Source organism: Somniosus microcephalus, chromosome 6 (genome assembly GCF_052327205.1).
Source record: "Somniosus microcephalus isolate GS21.2 chromosome 6, FLI_Smic_1.0, whole genome shotgun sequence".
NCBI lineage: Eukaryota > Metazoa > Chordata > Chondrichthyes > Squaliformes > Somniosidae > Somniosus > Somniosus microcephalus.
In genome coordinates this window covers 68,639,291-68,658,775 of record NC_140992.1, presented here as the reverse complement: position 1 = coordinate 68,658,775, position 19,485 = coordinate 68,639,291, and the positions used below count along the sequence as shown (strand labels likewise).

At 48.7% G+C, this 19,485-nt stretch overlaps 1 protein-coding gene across 4 annotated transcripts in view; it reads right to left on the bottom strand.

Annotated features, from left to right (window-relative positions):
• The window catches only part of golim4a (golgi integral membrane protein 4a), a 141,976-nt gene that overhangs the window by 78,204 nt on the left and 44,287 nt on the right, over window positions 1–19,485 (bottom strand). For all 4 annotated transcript variants that reach the window (XM_085990366.1, XM_085990367.1, XM_085990368.1 and 1 more), the window contains exons 3-4: window positions 6,101–6,150; window positions 4,069–4,122 (exon numbers count right to left, since the gene is read on the bottom strand). In XM_085990366.1, the coding sequence (XP_085846492.1) occupies window positions 4,069–4,122; window positions 6,101–6,150 (104 nt within the window). The remainder of the gene's footprint in view (window positions 1–4,068; window positions 4,123–6,100; window positions 6,151–19,485) is intronic.

Here is a 19,485-nt window from a genome sequence, read left to right as displayed (position 1 = left end):
CCTTTTAAGAACAATAGGACTCCTCACAACAAGCAGCTGGCAGAGACAACAGTTTTGTAGGATAGCTCTGGGCTAATGGAGAACAATATATCAGTGGTGTGGGATAAGTGGGATACAAGAAGCTCTTCTGCACAAGGTTGCAGTAAAGTTGGAGCTCTTTCAAAATAAAATTAGGAGAAAGAAGGCTCCTTAGTGATTTAGGTAGTTTTACAGAATTATGAAAGAAGCCAGATAATTGAGGTACCTCAAGAAGCAATAGCATGGGAACACCATCACCTCCAAGGTCCCTTTCAAGTAGAATCATACAGGGTGAAATTCGGTTCCTTTGCGCCTGCCATTAACGCCTCCGAGCAACACAACCCTTTAGCGCCCTGTCACGGCTCCTTACCGCCTTGCGGCAGAAATTCAGCTGCGCCCCGCAAGACTGCCGTGAGCAATGTCAGCGCCAGCCTCGTGGGTTGCGAACTGGGCTGACCTCTGCTCGTGGGGCAGTGTTTAAAGGGGAGGTGCAGCTGCGACCCGCGATGCCTTTTTCTTCTTTTGGCCAAACTCCAGGTCGATCCTTGGCGTGGTCCGTGGCCGCCATCACGCAGTCCGGCACCGCATCTCGGTGCCAGGCTGTGGCCATGGCACCACGCCGCCCTGGTAGCCTAGTGTGGGTCATGGGAGACCCTGCAGAGCTTGCAGCATCCCTCCCCTTTAACGGAATGGGAGGGGCGGGGAAACGCATCAGCACTACGCGCACCCATAAAATCATACAGCACAGAAGGAGGTTATTTGGCCCACCGTGTTTGTGCTGACTCTTTCCCATCGCGTTTGTGCTCACTCTTTGCAAGAGCTATCCGATTAGTCCCACTCCACTGCTCTTTCCTTATAGCGCTGCATATTTTTCCTTTTTAAGTATATATATACAATTCCTTTTTGAAAGTTACTATTGAATCTGCTTCAACCATCGTTTCAGGCAGTGCATTCCAGATCATAATAACTCGCTGCACAAAAGGAATTCTCCTCTTTTCCCCAAGCACTATCTTGACTTGGACATACATCATCACTGGGTCAAAATCCTGAAATTCCCTACTTGACATTATCTGGTTAACAGTATTGTGGGAACGACGTCACCATAAGGACTGCAGTGGTTCACAAAGATGGTCCACCAACTCCTTCTCAGAGCAAATACAGATCAGCAGTAAATGTAGTGTTCCTCGCAGTGGCAACATCCTGAGAATAAATTTAAAAATTAGATAATAACTTCCAATTTGTGTCCCCTAATCTTTAAATTCCCCTACCACATTGATCAATTTGTTTGGATCAATTGTGTTAATGTTTTTCATAAACTTCAAAACTTTTTAGGTCAATTAGAATTATCCCCTTTTCCAAAGAGGATAAGCCTAACTTCCTTAACCTTCCTTCCTAACTTAGATTCCTGACACCCAGAATCATCTTGATTGCATCCTTACAAGGGCAATAATATCCTTCATATGATTAGAGGACCCGAACTTCACAAGGGACTCCCAATGCGGATCTAACAAACTTGTAGTTTCTAAGTATAGAACTTCAGAAAAATGGTTAATTCAAAGGAACATTCCCTACAGATTCTGCAGTCAATTCCTCTAAGATTTCTTGTTGAAGGCTATGCAAACAACACAACCTCTATTTTAACTTGGAGCGGGATTCAGGCGAGCGTGGCGGCAAGGCAAAGTGAGTGCTAAACCCCACCCCCCGCCTCCCGACCTCAGCAGCATGACTGGTCAGCTTACTGGCTGAAACGGTCAGAAAGTGGCAGTTGCCCGCAGGCAGGAGCAGAATTTCGGGCAGCAGGAGGCCGCCAGCCAACTCCAAAGAGGAGTTTTCAGGAGGACCTCACGGGCATGAATGCGAGGGTGGCCAGGTTAGTAGAGGCCTAAACTTTCCTAGTGGAGCCCAGAGGGGCACTCCTACTCCTTCTGGCCCCATAAGAAAAGTAAAAAGTAACTTACCTTAAATTACATCTTCTGGTTCCGGATCCTCTTCCAGCTGTCTTCACGTGGCGGGAAAGCCACAACGGCTTCCCTGTTCAGGTAAAATTGCAGTCGGGGCCTGATGACTTCTTCAAACCCTGAGCTGCATATTTAAAGAAGGACGCCACTGACTTCAGGCGGGTTGTCTTGCTGCCTGCTCAGAAGAGCAGGTTCAAATTGAACATGGCGGGTTCTGTACAGGACGTCAGCAGGTAAATCACCCGGCTGGTTTTAACTATAGGCCTGTCAGATTTCTGCCAAGAGGGTAGGGTTAAAATCACCCCATAAATCTTTCAGCAAGAAGGCAACACCTACGATGCTATAGCAGGAACTTGGAACTAAAATAGCAGCTTCAATATGAGTGGAATCTCATGCATGTGTACAACCATAATTTCAATGAAGGTTATAGAAATAAAACACCATTAAGGGTCTATAGGCATACTACTTTGTCCTAAATAGGCAAAATAATAAAAGTAGTGTTCAGATTTAAACAATGCAGGTTACGATCTCAATATAAATATGTTATGCTACTCAGGCACATATGGCTGGATTTTGCCAGCCCCGAGGAGGTGGGACTGCCGGTAAAGTTGCAGAAAGTGGGGGCAGCTGGCAAACTTGTCCCCATCCCACCTCTGTGTCCTTTTGCCAGGAGGCGGGAAGCCGCCCTGGCCCGGGTCCCCCATCTCCTCGAAGCGGGAAAGGAATTAAATCCTTTTAACTGCCTGTTAACAGGTAGTTAACAGGCAGAAAAAAGAATTAGTCCCATTTTACCTTTTCAAGTGCAGGCTTCCCGATCTCGGAGAACCCCGCCGGGGTGGAGGAGTCGACTAGGAGGTCTGCGGGGGTTGGAGGGGTCTGAAAGTGCAATGTAGAGATGAGTGATGGGTGCAAGTGTGGAGTGGTAAGTATATGAGGTGAGTGTAAAGTGTTAGAAAATGTTCACTTACCTTTGTTTCTGACTACAGCCTTCAGCCACTCTGGATCCGGAGTCCCGACATCTTCATTGTAGATTTCACAGACTGGCTGTTGGATCCTCCGAAACAACGGTCATCTGATTTCTACAAAGTAGAAAGGTTTGATGTGTCCTGGACACAAGCACTCATCAAACTACACAGAATGTCAGTGTTTGACAGCTTTACAGAACTGTCAAACGCTGACATTTCTTCTTTCAAGAAATCTTGACAGATGGCACGTCAGTTGTTGACGTGTTCTGTCAGTGACTTCCCCCTAATTGGCCTGCTGAGCCCGCAGGGCGGACTTAACAAGGTCAATCAGGGGAAAATCCCGCTGGTTGGCCAGAAGATGATGGAGGCGGGACTAAGACCTGGCAAGCAGCAGTCCCGCCTCCAACACGTCTCCATTCAGAAAATCCAGCCCATAGTACGTGAAGGAACACACTAGAATATTTTCTGTATAAAATGGAAGCTCACTACAAACAGGGACCACTGTACAAAGTTTCCTTCATTTGCTGTAGTGTGAAATATTTCATGCACATTATGGTTTCAGGCCCATTTTTCATTGTAAATCTGCGAGTGTTATATATGAAAAATGATCATACTCAGAGCTAGAAAGCTGATATATTTCAATATAATGCATTTACCGTAGAGGGTATGAATCATAATGTTCAAGAGGACAAATATGAAAAGGTTCCTTTGTTTCATTTACAAGAAACCTACTCTCCCACGATTAACATTAGACATGCTAGCTACTGAACTTGTGGTGTTAACCATATAAATTTGTTGTTTATTCATAATAGTAGCCATTAATACAAGTTCCATAGTTAGAGGTTATCTAAAAGACTAATTCTGAATATTCCTATTTGTAATATTGAATAGTTAGTTCAAGTCCACAATGAAGCTACAAGTGCACAAAAAGTCCTCTAAAATGCTCTGTACAGGAAACGAAGCAGTGCCTATTTAAGGTAGCAAATTTACCTTAAACTTGGGCAATTATGCTTTTAATATACTGTTATTTATTAACCCTTCACTGGCAAAAGTGAAGTAACGTGATTTAATAACATTTGCTCAAGAATACTGTATATCCAATTGTCATAAAAAGTCAGTGCACCTACCTTCAGCATTTTGTGTTGTACGCTAAGTGCACTGTATCGGTTACTGGAATCTTGCTGCAAAACAGAAATTAATAAGGAGAAGGCCAACTTGTCATTTTGTTGGCATTTTAATACATATTCATAGTGAGATTACATCAGAAAACAGAACAAAAGACCAAAATCAAAGGAAAGTGGCAGGAAAATAGTCAAAGGTCGGCTTATTTTTATTAATAGGGTGTCAAATGCAGATATTTATTGATGCAGTGGTAGCCTTTGACCTTGAACGATGACAAGAGTGATGTGAATTTCTCCGGGCTACTGTAGATCATTGGAACCTCGGGCAACTAATCTGACAGGGAACTGAATCTAGGTAAAACAATTTACTACACTGACAAGAAAAGACAAACTGTGACAAGTTATACAGGCGAGTTGAAAATGAAATGCAGATCAGAACATGAGCCCTGGTTCTGTAAATTTAGAACGCTACTCTGAAGAATGTCAGTAATTTCTTTAATTATCATACAGCATTGGCCAGTTAGTTTTGGATCATTTCATAAGCAAAGAATTTAACATTCCTACTTGCTGCTAAACATTGTTCTGTTAATTCATGAGAAAATATCAAATAGCTCTATTTTTGATTTGTTAGCCACAACCGATATAGCACAACATAGGTGAAAGGGGAAGGGAACAAGACCTGGGAAAGTCAGCAGGCATCACAGAACTGATGGCCACAAGATTAAATCCCAGTCTGAAACACTTTAGTTACCCAGGTAGGCTCAACGAGCTTGGCTCTATATACTTTGCAGAAGCGTAGACTTAGGGGTAATTTGATTCAGGATTTTAAAATAATGAAGGGATTAGATTGTGTTTATATAGACCAATTATTTCAACTGAATAGGTTCGGGAGGACCAGGGGTCACGTTTACAAGTTATGAAAGGGCAGAACTAGGTTGGATGTTAGGTGGTTCCTCTTTTCCTAGAGATAAGTGGACCTGTGGAACAGGTTGCCGGCTCGTGTGGTAGACGCTGATTCCCTCAAGTGAAAGCTGGACCTGTTTCTGGCTGGGGTAGAGATCGCCTTGTACAAGAGGTAGGTATCCTATAACGTAAACCAGAAACTAGGGCTAATGTGATCTCCTGGTCTAGTTTTGATCGCTTAAGGAGGCTGGAGAGGAATTTTCCGGGCCCCACCCACAACCGTAATGGGCCTGTGTTTTAAAAAATGTTATTTTTCCCCCCTCTTCCAGGAGGTTGTATGGCTTCGGGTGGAGTTGGGAGTGCATATATGGCAATGCATAAGGCATCACAACTGTGTGGGACAAGCTAGATGGACTAGTAGGTCTTTTCCTGTCTGTTATTTTTATATACTTGTAATTAATATTATACTAATACTGTTTTTCTCCAGCTGCAAATTACAAGAAAATATTCTGTGCAGATAACATAGGTAAAACAAATACTATGTACCTTATATGGCAAAAACCAATCTTAGACATTTCAGCTTGTATTAGGTTCAACCAACTGAACATAAATAAGTTTGTACAGGAAACTTTGGTTTATCTGGAGGTTGTATGTCCGGAAACCTCGATCTACCGGCAGAAATCAGGAGCTGTTTTGTTAGGTTTTTTTTCTTCTCGTGGCTTTTTTTTCTTCTCGTGGCTTTTTTTTCAACAGTCAAGCTCTGCAAAGTCTCTCTGAAGCTGTTGCTAAGCTACAGAGACGCTTCTAAGGTACAGCCGACTGTTTAGAAGCTGTTGCTAAGCAACAGTGTTTGTTGCCAGATACGGAGCTGCAAATCTCCATATGCTTCAACATTAACGCTGGTATGTCCGGCAGTTTTGATAGATCGGCAACAGCTCGGTCCCGTCGGTGCCGGATATAACAAAGTTTCCTGTACATGTATTTAAATAATGCCATGAAAAAGTTATTCAATTAATGATAACTAAAGGCATGCACTGAAATGTTTCAGTAATGCTCAAAGCATGTGCATTTGCTCTAAAGAAAAAACCTTTAAGACAATGTTATAGATAGCATTCCTTAGCAACAAATTACTCACCTTTTCTTTGTTCAAGGCTTCCTGCGCTTCTAACTTATAAACCAAATAATCTAAAATAGAAATTAAAAAAGTCAATATTCAGACTGAGTTGAAATAGAAAAATTTTAATCCATCAGGCAGCATATTGGTAAATCAACACACTGTAGCACAGAATAGTGGGGGATAGGTTTGATCCTTCACTGAAGTCCTGGTTCAGTCACTCGGGTATATGGGGGCCAGAAATCTCCAAGCAACAAGAAGAAAAAAAATTACTTTTAGGGAGTTTTCACCAAACCAAACCTATGCATCATGCAACAGTGGAATTAGAACTGGCCAACCATGCCAAACACTGAGTAATGAGATATCGTCCTCCGAAAGGATTTGTAAAGGAAAGGAAAAATAAAATGGTATAAACCTAAAAGCATTCGAGCCAGTCAACTCCATCCTTCAATGGAGAGGGACAGTGTAGGAGACAAGAACTATCCCACATTATTGTATGTGTCAATGCCCAAACAAAATTAGAAATATTTATATTAATAAGAATGTATTTATTTTTGCCAGATACAGGTCCCTGGATGTCTGATATTTAATGATACTGATGTCTATTATGGAGAAGCGAGTGTGACTTTTTTTGCAATGCATTAAAATTATGACAATAAACAGTCTCTGCTGCTTCTTTTTAAAGCACTTTAACAGCTGGTTGTCAGCAGGATGGTGTAAAATTGCTGCGCTATTTTTCGTGGAGTAGTTTCAAACAATTCCGAGTAACAACAGCCATGTTTCTGACCCTGCTCTTTCCTGTACTGTAAACAATGGTGTTACCAGCATTCAGGAACTCACCAAAAATGAGACATCCAAGTCTCAGCATGTAACTAAGCTATACAGGCTAGAAAGTTCCAAGTTTTATTCCCACTCTTGCCTGAGTTAGCTGATCTGAGTTGGGTGGCAATGAGAGTGCTAGAATTAGCCTTGACACCGCTGGTCCAGGTAGGTGACAACCAGCCAGGGTCCCACTCCTGGTTGCAACCCTGATGGAGGTGCACATTGAGTGAAGACAGGATCAGGTTCAGTCCATCTCTGCTATTTTAGCAGAGGTACTAACCTGTTTAAAACAAATCGGTTAATTCCTGCAGTAAATCGCTGAGGGAGAAATCTTGAATGAATGTACTAAGCATTTGTACATTAGTATCACAAGATATAACTCACTTCATGAGTGGAAGAGGAGAGAAAGCTGGCTCAATGATTCCTAAAAAGTCTGATTTTTTAAAATAAAATCATCTTATTTATATCCTATTTCTACTTGCAAAACAAATTGACTAGGAGCAATGATCTATTGAACTTCATTTGCTAATACTTCTCCAGGTCGCTGGCTCAAAATCCTGGAACACTCTCCCTAGCATGGAGTGCAGCGGTTCAGGAAGGTGGCTGACCACCACCTTCTCAAGGGCAATTAGGGATGGGCAATAAATGCTGGCCTTGCCAGCGACACCCACATCCCATGAATGAATTAAAAAAAGGTCCAAGGTGACATTTCACTTCTGTGAACAGATAGATACACGTATTATTTCTATTTAAGAAAGGAATCAACAACATTGTTTTAAAGGTCACTTCACAAAACTGATAATTGGATTTTCCATTAAACTGTCAAGCTACTTCTAATTTTCAGAAGCGCTTTGCTACTTATGAAACCTTTCAACACTAATACTGTCATTAAAATGCAAGCATGCAGTTTCCTGCTGTAAATCTCTCTCTCTCTTAGGCAGTCCCACGGAACCGAGGATGACTTGCTTCCACACTAAAAATGAGTTCTCAGGTGGCTGATGAGTCCAATGCAGGACCTACAGTCTTTGTCACAGGTGGGGCAGACGGTGGTTGAAGGGGCGGGTGGGTGGGGTGCTTGGGTTGACGTGCGCTCCTTCTGCTGTTTGCACTTGGCTTCCGCTTGCTCCTGGCGAAGAGACTAGGGGGGAGAAATTCAGTTGTGAGCGCCACCCGTTAGCGCCTTAAGAGGGTGATAAGTGGGGCGCTAACCAACTAGCGCCCGGGCATGGCGAGCCCGGCGCCTCTTGCAAAATTGAGCGGACATTTAGTGGCGGCGCTAAACCCTACCACCCGCTCTCCTGCGCACGCAGATCTTGACGCCATTCCAGAGTGCAACGCCCTTGGGGCGCCCCGGACCGGAAATTCAGTGGCGCCCCCCTCCTTTCCGCCTGTCGCTACTAACGACAGGTTGACTGGAACGCTTCCCAGTCGCTGTGGGGCTGGGGGGGCGCTATTTAAAGGGGGCTCTTCCTGTCTTCTGTGTGGTAGCCATTTTTGGACCACTCGTTCTGAGAGAGAGAGAGAGATTTGCTGAGAGACAAAGGGAGAAAGAGAGACTTCTGCATTGAGTCAACGCTGTCTGAGGTAATTTGGCTTCTGCCCATAACTTTGTAGTTGCTTTGCTTTTTCACCGGCATAACTTTGATTGCCCACATATTATGGGGGCTGCAATGGATGGGCACGTCGTGCTTCTCCATCACATTGAGAGGGCACAGAGATGCAGAGATAAAGTGGCAATCATGGCCAGACGGAGGAGGGCCAACAGGCGTCGGTACAGGAGACCTTACCGTCCCAGGGTTTTTCGACAACAGTTCTCATACATCAATATGTCTGAGGAGCAGTGTTTGCGAAGGCTGCGATTCAGCAAGGAGGTGGTCACTGAGCTCTGCCACCTCCTCCAGCCAGATCTGCAACCTCAACTGAGGAGCAGGACGTCTCTGTCGGTGGTAGTGAAGGTAACAGTGGCTCTCAACTTTTATGCCACCGGCTCCTTTCAATCTGCTACTGCGGACATTGCCAATATCTCCCAGTTCGCGGTGCATTGCTGCATCCGTCAAGTCACAAATGCCCTCTTTAAAAGGAGACGAGAGTACATCTCTTTCCCAATGACCCCCGACAAGCAGCAAGATCACGCAGCGGGCTTTGCAAGAATAGCGGGCTTCCCCATGGTGCAGGGCGCCACTGACTGCACCCATGTGGCTTTGTGGGCGCCGCAAGAGAATGCAGAGGATTTCCGCAACTGAAAGGGCTTCCATTCCTTGAACATCCAGTTGGTCTGTGACCACAGACAGCTGATACTCGCTGTAAATGCCCAATTTCCAGGCAGCAGCCACGATGCCTTCATCCTGCGCCAGACCTTTGTGAGGCCCCGCTTCACCCAGGAGGCTGGCTTCTCGGGGACAAGGGCTATCCTCTGTGCACCTGGTTGATGACCCCGCTCCGTTCGCCCAGTACCCCTGCAGAAGAACGATACAACGAGAGCCATCAAGCTACCAGGAACATCACTGAGCACACAATCGGCGTGCTCAAGCAACGGTTCCGCTGTCTGGACCACACTGGAGGAGCCCTGCAGTACTCGCCTGAGCGAGTCTCCCACTTCATTGTTGTCTGCTGCATGCTGCATAACCTGGCAATCCTCAGGACCCAGCCAATGCCAGCGGGCCTTGGAGCACCAGCAGAGGAGGAGGAGGAGGAGGAGCAGCAGCACCAAGACGGGAGGGAGGCACAAAGTGCAAGGGCTGTCCGTCAAAGGCTTATCGCAAGTTGTTTCTAGGTCCCCTCTGAGGGAATGGCTTCTGCCATTCAAAGAACCTGAATGGAACCATGCCGCAACCCTTAAGCTGGTCAAGGCAACAATGAGTGCAAAGAGCAAACATGCACATTTTGAATTAACACACTACTTTATTAACAAAACTGTGTATCCTTCCCGCATGACAAAGTAATAGAAAGAAAGACACAAAGAAACAGTCAATCACATAACTGGCTCTCACAACCTGGAGACAATGTCCAAAACAGTAACAAAGATATGACCACGATCCTCGGCCTTCAAAAAAACAATGAACCACATTTTGCCACACCTTCTACTTTTTGCCCTTCGAGGGTGATCTGCTTCCCTTGCGAAATTGCCCCCTTCCCACCCTGCAACTCCTCCGCACTGGGACCCCAGTGGCTGCAGCAAGGCTGGGGGAAGGCTGCTGAGTGTCAGAAACTGAGACTGCAGATGCCCTTGAGGGACGGCCTGGACCAGCTCTGGGCCTGGAGGGCTCGGCTGCTGACTGCTCCAACTCTGCATGGGCGGCAGCAGTCTGTCCTACAGGTGGTGGTAACTGCAGTGGAGAAGTGACAGTGCTGGCAGCAGGAATGCTGTCATCCTGAGAGAGGACAGCAACACCCCGCTCGACCGACACACTGGCACTCCCACGGGGCAGCACTTCAGCATGCGCAGCAATCTGCGGGAGCAGGGATTGCTGGCCTGCTGCGGCGCGGTGAGAGCCCCGGGGAAATCTGCCCGATCCAGCGAGGGTGGCAGCAGTTAGTGCTCGTGTGGCCTCAATCTGCGTCTGCATGAAACCACCCACTGACTGCATTGCAGCACTTAGCATTTGCGTGGCAGACGCCTGTGCTGCACCGAAGTCCTGGACACTCCTTGCCAGTGACTCAATGGATTCGGGCATCCTTGCCACTGCAGCCATGAGCTCAGTGTGCCTCTGCTCCACCTGGGCGCTCATTTCAGCGAGGAGCCGCACCTCTTCTACGCTCACTGTAGCAGGACTGGAGGCCATACTCTCGCTCCGGGGAGAAGGCCCCCAAGCTTCCCTACCCCCCTCGTGTTGCTGCAGCCCGCTGGGTCCTGGAGCTTCACCCTCAACAGACCATTCCCCCCCACTCCCCTCCAGGGAAGGCGTGTCCCCAGTATGGCCATGGGCTGCCTCGGCAGAGGGTTGTGCTGATGGTCCGGCTTCCTCTTCCTCCTCGCCTTCAGATTCACTCCCAGTGGCAGCTTGAGGGCCCGCCTCCTCACTTGGTGAATCAGCATCTGAAAGCAGGGAGGTACACAAGTGGCTTTAGTGTGAGGACAGGGTGGCAGCAAGGGAGGAATGAGTGCAGCGATGTACTGATTTGGATCGAGAGTGTCAAAGGATGCTGTTGTGAGGAACAAGTGGAAGGAGAGAGGTCAAAAAGGTGATGACCTTACCATTGCTGGCCAGAACGGGGTCGGCGTCTCCAGTGGCGAAGGGGCCAAGCATCCGGCTTGCCACAATCTGGTGGACTCGCTGCTCCAGATCGGTCAGGGCTTGAAGGTGAGGCCGGCTTCCCCCGGTCCATTGCTGCTGTCTCCTATTATGTGCCAGCTTGCCCTGCAAGAAAAAGGACGGGTCTGAGTAAAGATGCAGCCATGATCTTGGCTGAAATGCCTCCCATGGTCGAATAGCCCTTACTGTGTGCAGCCATGATCTTGGCTGAAATGCCTCCCATGGTCGAATAGCCATTACTGTGTGCAAAGTGCTGAATGTGCATGTGAATTTCCTGAAAGGGCCATAGGTGTTGGAGGAGTGCTGGGCATTGGGGCTTTCAAGACCCTTTGGCATTAAAGCGAGATCGAGATGGAGGAATGAAGAGGTTTCTGAAAAAGGCACTCACCCTGACGACCCGAGTGAGGTCGTTGAACTTCTTCCTGCATTGCACAGGGGTCCTAGGCACCATGCTGCTGGAGGTCACTCGGAGCCACCTCCCTCCAAGCTTTTCGGTACTCGCTGGGCAGAGGCCTCCTGCCACTCTCCGGGTACAGGAGAGATCGCCTGCGCTCCACCGCGCCAACCAGAGCCTCCAAGGCCCCCTCGCTGAAACACTGCACTCGCTCCCTGGCCCTTTCCATGGTCCTTGGCTGCAGGATTTGGCAACAGATCTGTCCAGGCCGAGATTCAGGGCTCCGATGCGCAGGGTGCGGCTGCAAATCAAGATCGACCCTCCCCTTTAAGAGCTGACCGGCGCCAGCGTGTCTGTGTGCAATCGCTAACTGACAGCACCTGCGCTGCACCCGCCCTCTGAGTTAGCGCCTCGCTCCTCCGGCTTAGCGCCTTAAGAGAGTCGTGCAGCGCCTGAATTAGCGCTGCAATCGGCTCCAGGGGCGAGACAGACCAATTTCGCAGTAGGTGGCGATAATTTGCGCCGGGCAAAAAACTTTGCGCCCGGCCGAGAATTGCGCCCCAAATGGGGCGATACCGAATTTCTCCCCCTAGAGGTGTTCGATGCCTTCCCGGATGCTCTCCTCCACTTTGAGCGGTCTTGGGCTAGGGATTCCCAGGTGTTGGAGGGGATGTTGCACTTTTTCAAGGAGGCTTTGAGGGTGTCCTTGAAGCATTTCCTCTACCCACCTGGGGCTCTCTTGCCATGCCGGAGCTCCGAGTAGAGCGCTTGTTTTGGGAGTCTCGTATCGGGCATGTGGACGATGTGGCCCGTCCATTGGAGCTGATCGAGCGTGTTGAAAGCTTCGATGCTGGGGATGTTGGCCTGAGCGAGAACACTGACGTTGGTGCGGCTATCCTGCCAATGGATTTCACAGAAATCACAGAATCACAGAAACCCCACAGTGCAGATAGAGGCCATTTCGGCCCATCAAGCCTGCACCGACACATATCCCACCCTATCCCCGTAACCCCACGTATTTAATCCCCCTAACACTAAGGGTCAATTTATCATAGCCAATCAACCTAACCTGCACATCTTTGGACTGTGGGAGGAAACCGGAGCACCCGGAGTAAACCCACGCAAACACGGGGAGAATGTGTAAACTCCACACAGACAGTCGCCCGAGGCCAGATTCGAACCCGGGTCCCTGGCGCTGTGAGGCAACAGTGCTAACCACTATGCCACCATGCTGGCAACAGTGCTAACCACTATGCCACCGATTTGCAGGATCTTGCGGAGGCAGCATTGGTGGTACCTCTCCGGTGCTTTGAGGTGCCTGGTCCATGTCTCTGAAGCATACAGCAGGGCGGGTATCACTACTGCTCTGTAGACCGTGAGCTTGGTGCCAGGTTTGAGGTCCTGGTTTTCAAACACTCTCTTCCTCAGGCGACCGAAGGCTGCACAGGCACACTGAAAGATGTGTTGGACTTCTTCATCGACGTCTGCCCTTGTTGACAGTAGGATCCCAAGGTATGGAAAGTGGTCCACGTTGTCCAAGGCCTCGTCGTGGATTTTGATAATCGGGGGGCAGTACTGTGTGGCGGGGGCAGGTTGGTTGAGGACCTTTGTCTTACGGATGTTTAGTGTAAGGCCCATGCTCTTGTACGCTTCGGTGAAAGTGTTAACGATGGTTTGGACTTTGACCTCCAAGTGTGCGCAGACGCAAGCGTCGTCTGCATACTGTAGTTCGACAACAGAGGATGGGACGACCTTGGACCTGGACTGGAGGCGACAGAGGTTGAACAGTTTCCCGTTTGTTCTGTAGATTAGCTCCACTCCAGCGGGGAGCTTACTGAGGGTGAGATGGAGCATTGCAACAAGGAAGATCAAGAAGAGCGTTGGTGCGATGACACAGCCTTGCTTGACCCCGGTCCATACGTGAATTGGGTCTGTGGTGGGTCCGTTGGTCAGGATCACGACTTGCAGGTAAGGAACCCACTGTCACGCCGCCTCCACGCTAGTTTCCCAGATGTCGGGTCTGTCATCGCTGAACAGACCCGACACCAAGTGGCGGGGGAGGCAACTTACATCATTAAAAGAATGTTAAGAGGCACTTAGGTAGTATTTTAAGCTAACCTTTCAATTTTACCACTTCCCCCTTGGTTTCCCCGCTGCTCAGGGATCACGTCAGGTAAGGAGGTTGGGAGATGTGTCAGCATGGGATAATTTCTTAACTTGACAGCTACAAATGGTCTGTCAAAGCTCCCATTTCATAGCTGTTCACTTTCCAAGGTTAGAAGCTGTTGCTTACTGCATTTGGAAGACAGATTGAGCTTTATCCAGCTGGCAAGTGTTTGGAGCAAATTCTTTATCCAGTGTCACCTCATTGGAACAACCTCTCTCACCATTGACAGATCGCTTCTGTCATCTCAACTTCACCTGTTATCTATTCCATCAGCATCAGGACCCTTGAAAATATCTCACCTTGATCCTCAGAATCCCACCACGATCAGCTCCAACACCATCAGCACCAGGCACACTAGCAGCACCAACATCATCAACCTTCTCCGCAATCAACTGGTGCTGCACAAGACACAGGGCATCAGCACCCGACCACATTGCTGCCCGGGATGCCAGGGATGGCCTCACCATAGCCAGATTTACTTCACTTGACGCTGCAGACCCTGGCTGCCACATGATGTGCCAGGTTGGCACCACCCCACACCAACACCATAAAGCATCTCTACAATGCCCAAGCCATTCCTTTCACACTCATCACCATTGCGGGGGGGGGGGTACCATTATGTCTCACCATTCACTGCAACTCACTAAGCCACTTCCAAAGATGCACACTGTAATGAAATCTGTTTGTCTTGATCCTGTATTCGTTTTGCACTCATGTATATTACCCTCCCCCACTGTGTATAGTTTCACTTCCTCTTTCCCGACTAACCTGGGAGGTTCCAGGTCTTGGCTCTTGGCTCCGCCCCTGACTTCTCTTACATAAAGATCCCAGGATCTGTATGACTCATTCCTGTGAACCAGTCGGCGTGTTGAGATGTTAGCTCTGATCTTAGTGATTAAAAGCCAACTTGTTTAAGTCTATAACTTCTAGTTTTGTGGTTATTGAAGGCCCATCAATTTAAATGACTAAAGAATACTAGGATGGATCGACTCCTAAAACCAGAGCATCTGGACCTGGATCCACATTCTGCTGAAGCATCAAATCAATTTGGACACTGGCTCAAATGCTTCGAACTCTTCGCGGGGGCCTCATCCGCTAGCGAGGTAGATAAACTGAGTCTACTGACTACTCGCGTAAGTCATCGGATTTATTCGTTCATCCGGGATGCCACCTCTTACACGGAGACCATCACTATCCTGAAGGCCCAATACCAGAGGCCGGTAAACGAAGTGTACGCCAGACATCTGCTGGCTACACGCAGGCAGCGACCAGAGGAATCAATGGACGATTTCTTACAGGGCCTAAAGGACCTGGTCCAGGACTGTAACTGCAAGGCCGTGATGGCCAACGCGTACTCTGACGAATTGGTCCGCGATTCCTTCATCACGGGCCTCAAATCGAATTATATCCGGCAGAGACTGCTGGAGAAGGAGGTCCTGGACTTAAAAAAGGCAGTGGCCACTGCGCGATCGCTGGACATGGCCCCGAGAAACTCTGACTCTTATTCTTCCGGCCATGCGGCCCTCACCGCCTCGTGCGCGCCGAGGGGGCCGCCATCTTGGAATCAGCCATCTTCCCCATCCAGGTCTCAAACCAGCTCTACGCCGCCGGAGTCCCCACACAGAAGTTCACCCAGGAGTCCTACTACAGCGGCAATGTCTCGAGGCCCGAAATGCTACTTCTGCGGCCAGGCCAAGCACCCCAGACAACGATGCCCAGCGAAGGACGCTACATGCTTCAAATGTAAGAAAAAGGGGCATTTTAGCAAAGTCTGCAGGGGGAATCCGATTTCCAACTCTGTCACCGCCTCGTGCATGCCGTGCGGGCCGCCATCTTGGGATCCGCCATCTTTTCCTGACTCAACGGCCGCCCAGGGCCCAACAGTGGCTTCGATCACGGTGGATCAATCGAGGCCACACCCGTTGACAAAATCCATGATGGACATACAGGTAAACGGGAATTTAATGAAATGTTTAATTGACTGTGGGAGTACCGAGAGTTTTATCCACCCTAGCCTGGTACGGCGGCACTCATTAACGGTAACCCCTACACGGAGCAGAATTGCTATGGCTGCTAAGCCCCACACTTCGGACATTTTGGGCTACTGTGTGGTAACACTGACTGTAAAAGGCACGGACTACAAGGATTTTAAACTCCTCGTGATGCCAGAACGCTGTGTTAATGTAATCTTGGGCCTGGACTTCCAGTGCCACCACGAAAGTGTCACGCTAGCATATGGCGGGTCCCAGCCACCACTCACAGTCTGTGGCCTATCAACCTTAAAAATCAGCCCGCCCTCTTTATTCGCTAATCTTGCTCCGAACTGTAGGCCCATAGCGGCCAAAAGTAGACGGTACAGTCTGGAAGAGAGACACTTTATCAAGGCGGAAGTGGACAGACTCCTGCGGGAAGGCATTATTGAATGCAGTACCAGCCCGTGGCGTGCCCAAGTAGTCATAGTTAAAAATAGCGAAAAGAAACGGATGGTAATTGACTACAGCCAGACTGTTAATATTTATACCCAGCTGGACGCCTACCCGTTACCCCGCATATCAGAAATGGTCAACCAGATTGCGCAATACCGAGTCTTCTCGACTATCGACCTCAAATCCGCGTATCACCAGCTCCCCATTAGAACGGAGGACCGCCCATACACCGCCTTCGAGGCGAACGGGCGCCTCTACCATTTTCTCAGAGTGCCCTTCGGGGTAACAAATGGGGTCTCGGTCTTCCAACCTGAGATGGACCGCATGGTTGACGAGAATAAACTACAAGCTACCTACCCCTATCTGAACAATGTCACTATCTGCAGGCACAACCAGCAAGACCACGATCTAAATCTTGCGAGATTTTTAATAACTGCCCTAAAGCTGAATCTAACCTACAACGAAGACAAATGTGTCTTCAACACAACCCGTCTCTGTATCCTCGGCTGTGTGGTGGAAGATGGGGTAATTGGACCGGACCCTGAACGATTACGCCCCCTAAAAGGAACTGCCCCTGCCACACAATCCCAAAGCTTTAAAAAGGTGCCTGGGATTTTTTTCGTATTATGCCCAATGGGTGCCCAATTACTCTGATAAGGCCCGACCCCTCATTAAATCGACGTCCTTCCCACTATCAGCTGAAGCTCGGGAGGCTTTCACCAGTATTAAACAGGACATTGAAAGGGCTGCAGTGTGTGCAGTGGACGAATGCATTCCCTTTCAAGTCGAAAGCGATGCGTCAGACTTTGCCTTAGCTGCGACCATCAATCAGGCTGGGAGACCTGTGGCCTTCTTCTCCCGAACCCTTCAGGGACCTGAAATCAGGCACTCTTCTGTCGAGAAGGAGGCACAGGCTATAGTGGAGGCAGTGCGGCACTGGAGACACTACCTAGCCGGCAAACGTTTCACCCTGCTCACCGACCAGCGGTCGGTGGCTTTCATGTTTAATAACAAAGGGGGAAAATCAAGAATGACAAAATACTCAGGTGGAGGATCGAACTATCCACGTTCGACTATGATATTATGTACAGGCTGGGAGCCCTTAATGAACCCCCAGACGCCCTATCGCGGGGAATGTGTGCCAGCATTCATACGGACAAATTACAGGGTCTCCACAACGACCTCTGTCACCCAGGGGTCACCCGACTATACCATTTTATAAAGTCCCGCAATCTGCCCCACTCCATCGAGGAGGTCAGGGCAATGACCAGAGCCTGCCGCATCTGTGCGGAATGCAAGCCTCGTTTCTACAGGCCTGACCGTGCACACCTTATCAAAGCCACACGGCCATTCGAGCGCCTAAGTCTGGACTTCAAGGGACCCCTTCCCTCTGCCGACCGTAACGTATACTTCCTCAATATCATTCATGAATATTCCCGCTTCCCCTTCGCCATTCCCTGCCCAGATATGACCAGTGCCACGGTCATCAAGTGTCTCTGTAATCTATTCTGCATGTTTGGCATGCCGAACTACATACACAGCGATAGGGGGACGTCATTCATGAGTGACGAGCTGCGCCAGTTCTTGCTCTCGAAGGGGATAGCCACTAGCAGAACCACTAGCTACAACCCCCGGGGTAATGGGCAAGTGGAAAGGGAGAATGCTACTGTTTGGAAGGCTGTCACGTTAGCCTTAAAGTCAAAAGGCCTTCCGACCTCCCGCTGGCAGGAAGTCCTCCCAGACGTGTTCCACTCCATAAGGTTTCTGTTATGTACTGCCACTAACGCTACCCCTCACGAAAAGATGTTCGTTTTCCCCCGGAAATCCACCTCGGGCATATCTTTACCCGCGTGGCTGACGTCTCCGGGGACAATACTATTGCGGAAGCACGTGAGAGGCCATAAAACGGACCCCCTTGTGGAAAAGGTACAGCTCCTCCATGCAAACCCTCAGTATGCCTATATCGAATACTCTGACGGGCGAGAGGACACTGTTTCCATAAAAGACCTCGCTCCCTCGGGGAGCGGAGAGAACGATGGGAGACTACCCGATGAAGATCTACACTACAAAGAGACAGGACGCCCAGAGGTATCAATACCCAACTTTAACCTGGAGGACACTGCAGATAACCTGGAAGACACTGCGGAGGCCCGGACAGCGGAGGAACCAGAATCCACTCCCCTAGAGGCACCCCAACCGGCTTTGCGCCGATCACTGAGAACTGCAAAACCTCCTGACAGACTCACTTATACCAACTTTTAAGAAACATCACCCCGATGGACTAAATCTATAGAAGGGGTGAATGTAATGAAATCTGTTTGTCTTGATCCTGTATTCGTTTTGCACTCATGTATATTACCCTCCCCCACTGTGTATAGTTTCACTTCCTCTTTCCCGACTAACCTGGGAGGTTCCAGGTCCCGGCCCATCACACACAAATCTGTCCAAGAACACAGTGTTGAACATAAAGATTTCAATGTTTGACAGCATATTAACAGAAACTTCACATGAACATTGGCTAAAATACCTAAGTGCCTACCCTTGTGTTTTGTTACTTGGTATGATTGGAATAGGATGAGGGCGAGCTTGAGGGGTGACTAGTGAGATGGCGAAGTGACAATGTAGATAGAGACGGATAGGTGGAGGTGCAAGGTAAGTTGGTGTGAGTAAGGATGTGCAGGAGTAGGGTAGGGAAGGCAGAGTGATGGGGATGTGATGAGTGGCACAGCAGGATGAGGTTGAGTGTGGCTTTGCAGTAACGTTTTGTGATCTAGAGATCATTGAAAGGTTTGCGCCACTGCAGCCTGGTCATCCTAACGACATCCCTGCTTGTGTCCTCCTGTGCAATGTGCAACCAGGCTGTGTTGATCTCCTGGGGAGGTCTCTTCTGCCTATGGGAAGGGAAGAGGACCTCCCTGCGTGCTGTGGCTCCCTCCATAAGCATATGCCTGTGTGCAGCCGTGCACCTCTGTGCAGTGTTTGCAGCACCTCAATGCTGTAGAACACTGTCAGCACAACTGTCAAAGTAAATTTGTGCATGGTCCCTTTAAGGAAACCGGCTGATGATGTGTCATCAAATGATGTCATCAGACCTGCTTCCTTCAATTGGCTGGGAAACGTGCTGGGCGGGCTTAACAAGCCCAATCAGCATAAAATAATTTCAGAGTGGGCTGGAGCCAGCAACGGGGTCGCACCCCGCCCCGGACCTGCCTCGGTAGGCGAAATTGCAGCCTATATACCCGCGTTTGGCCCATATCCATTAATACCTTCGGTTAACAAAAATCTATCAATCTCAGATTTAAAATTAACAATTGATCTAGCATCAATTGCCATTTGCAGAAGAG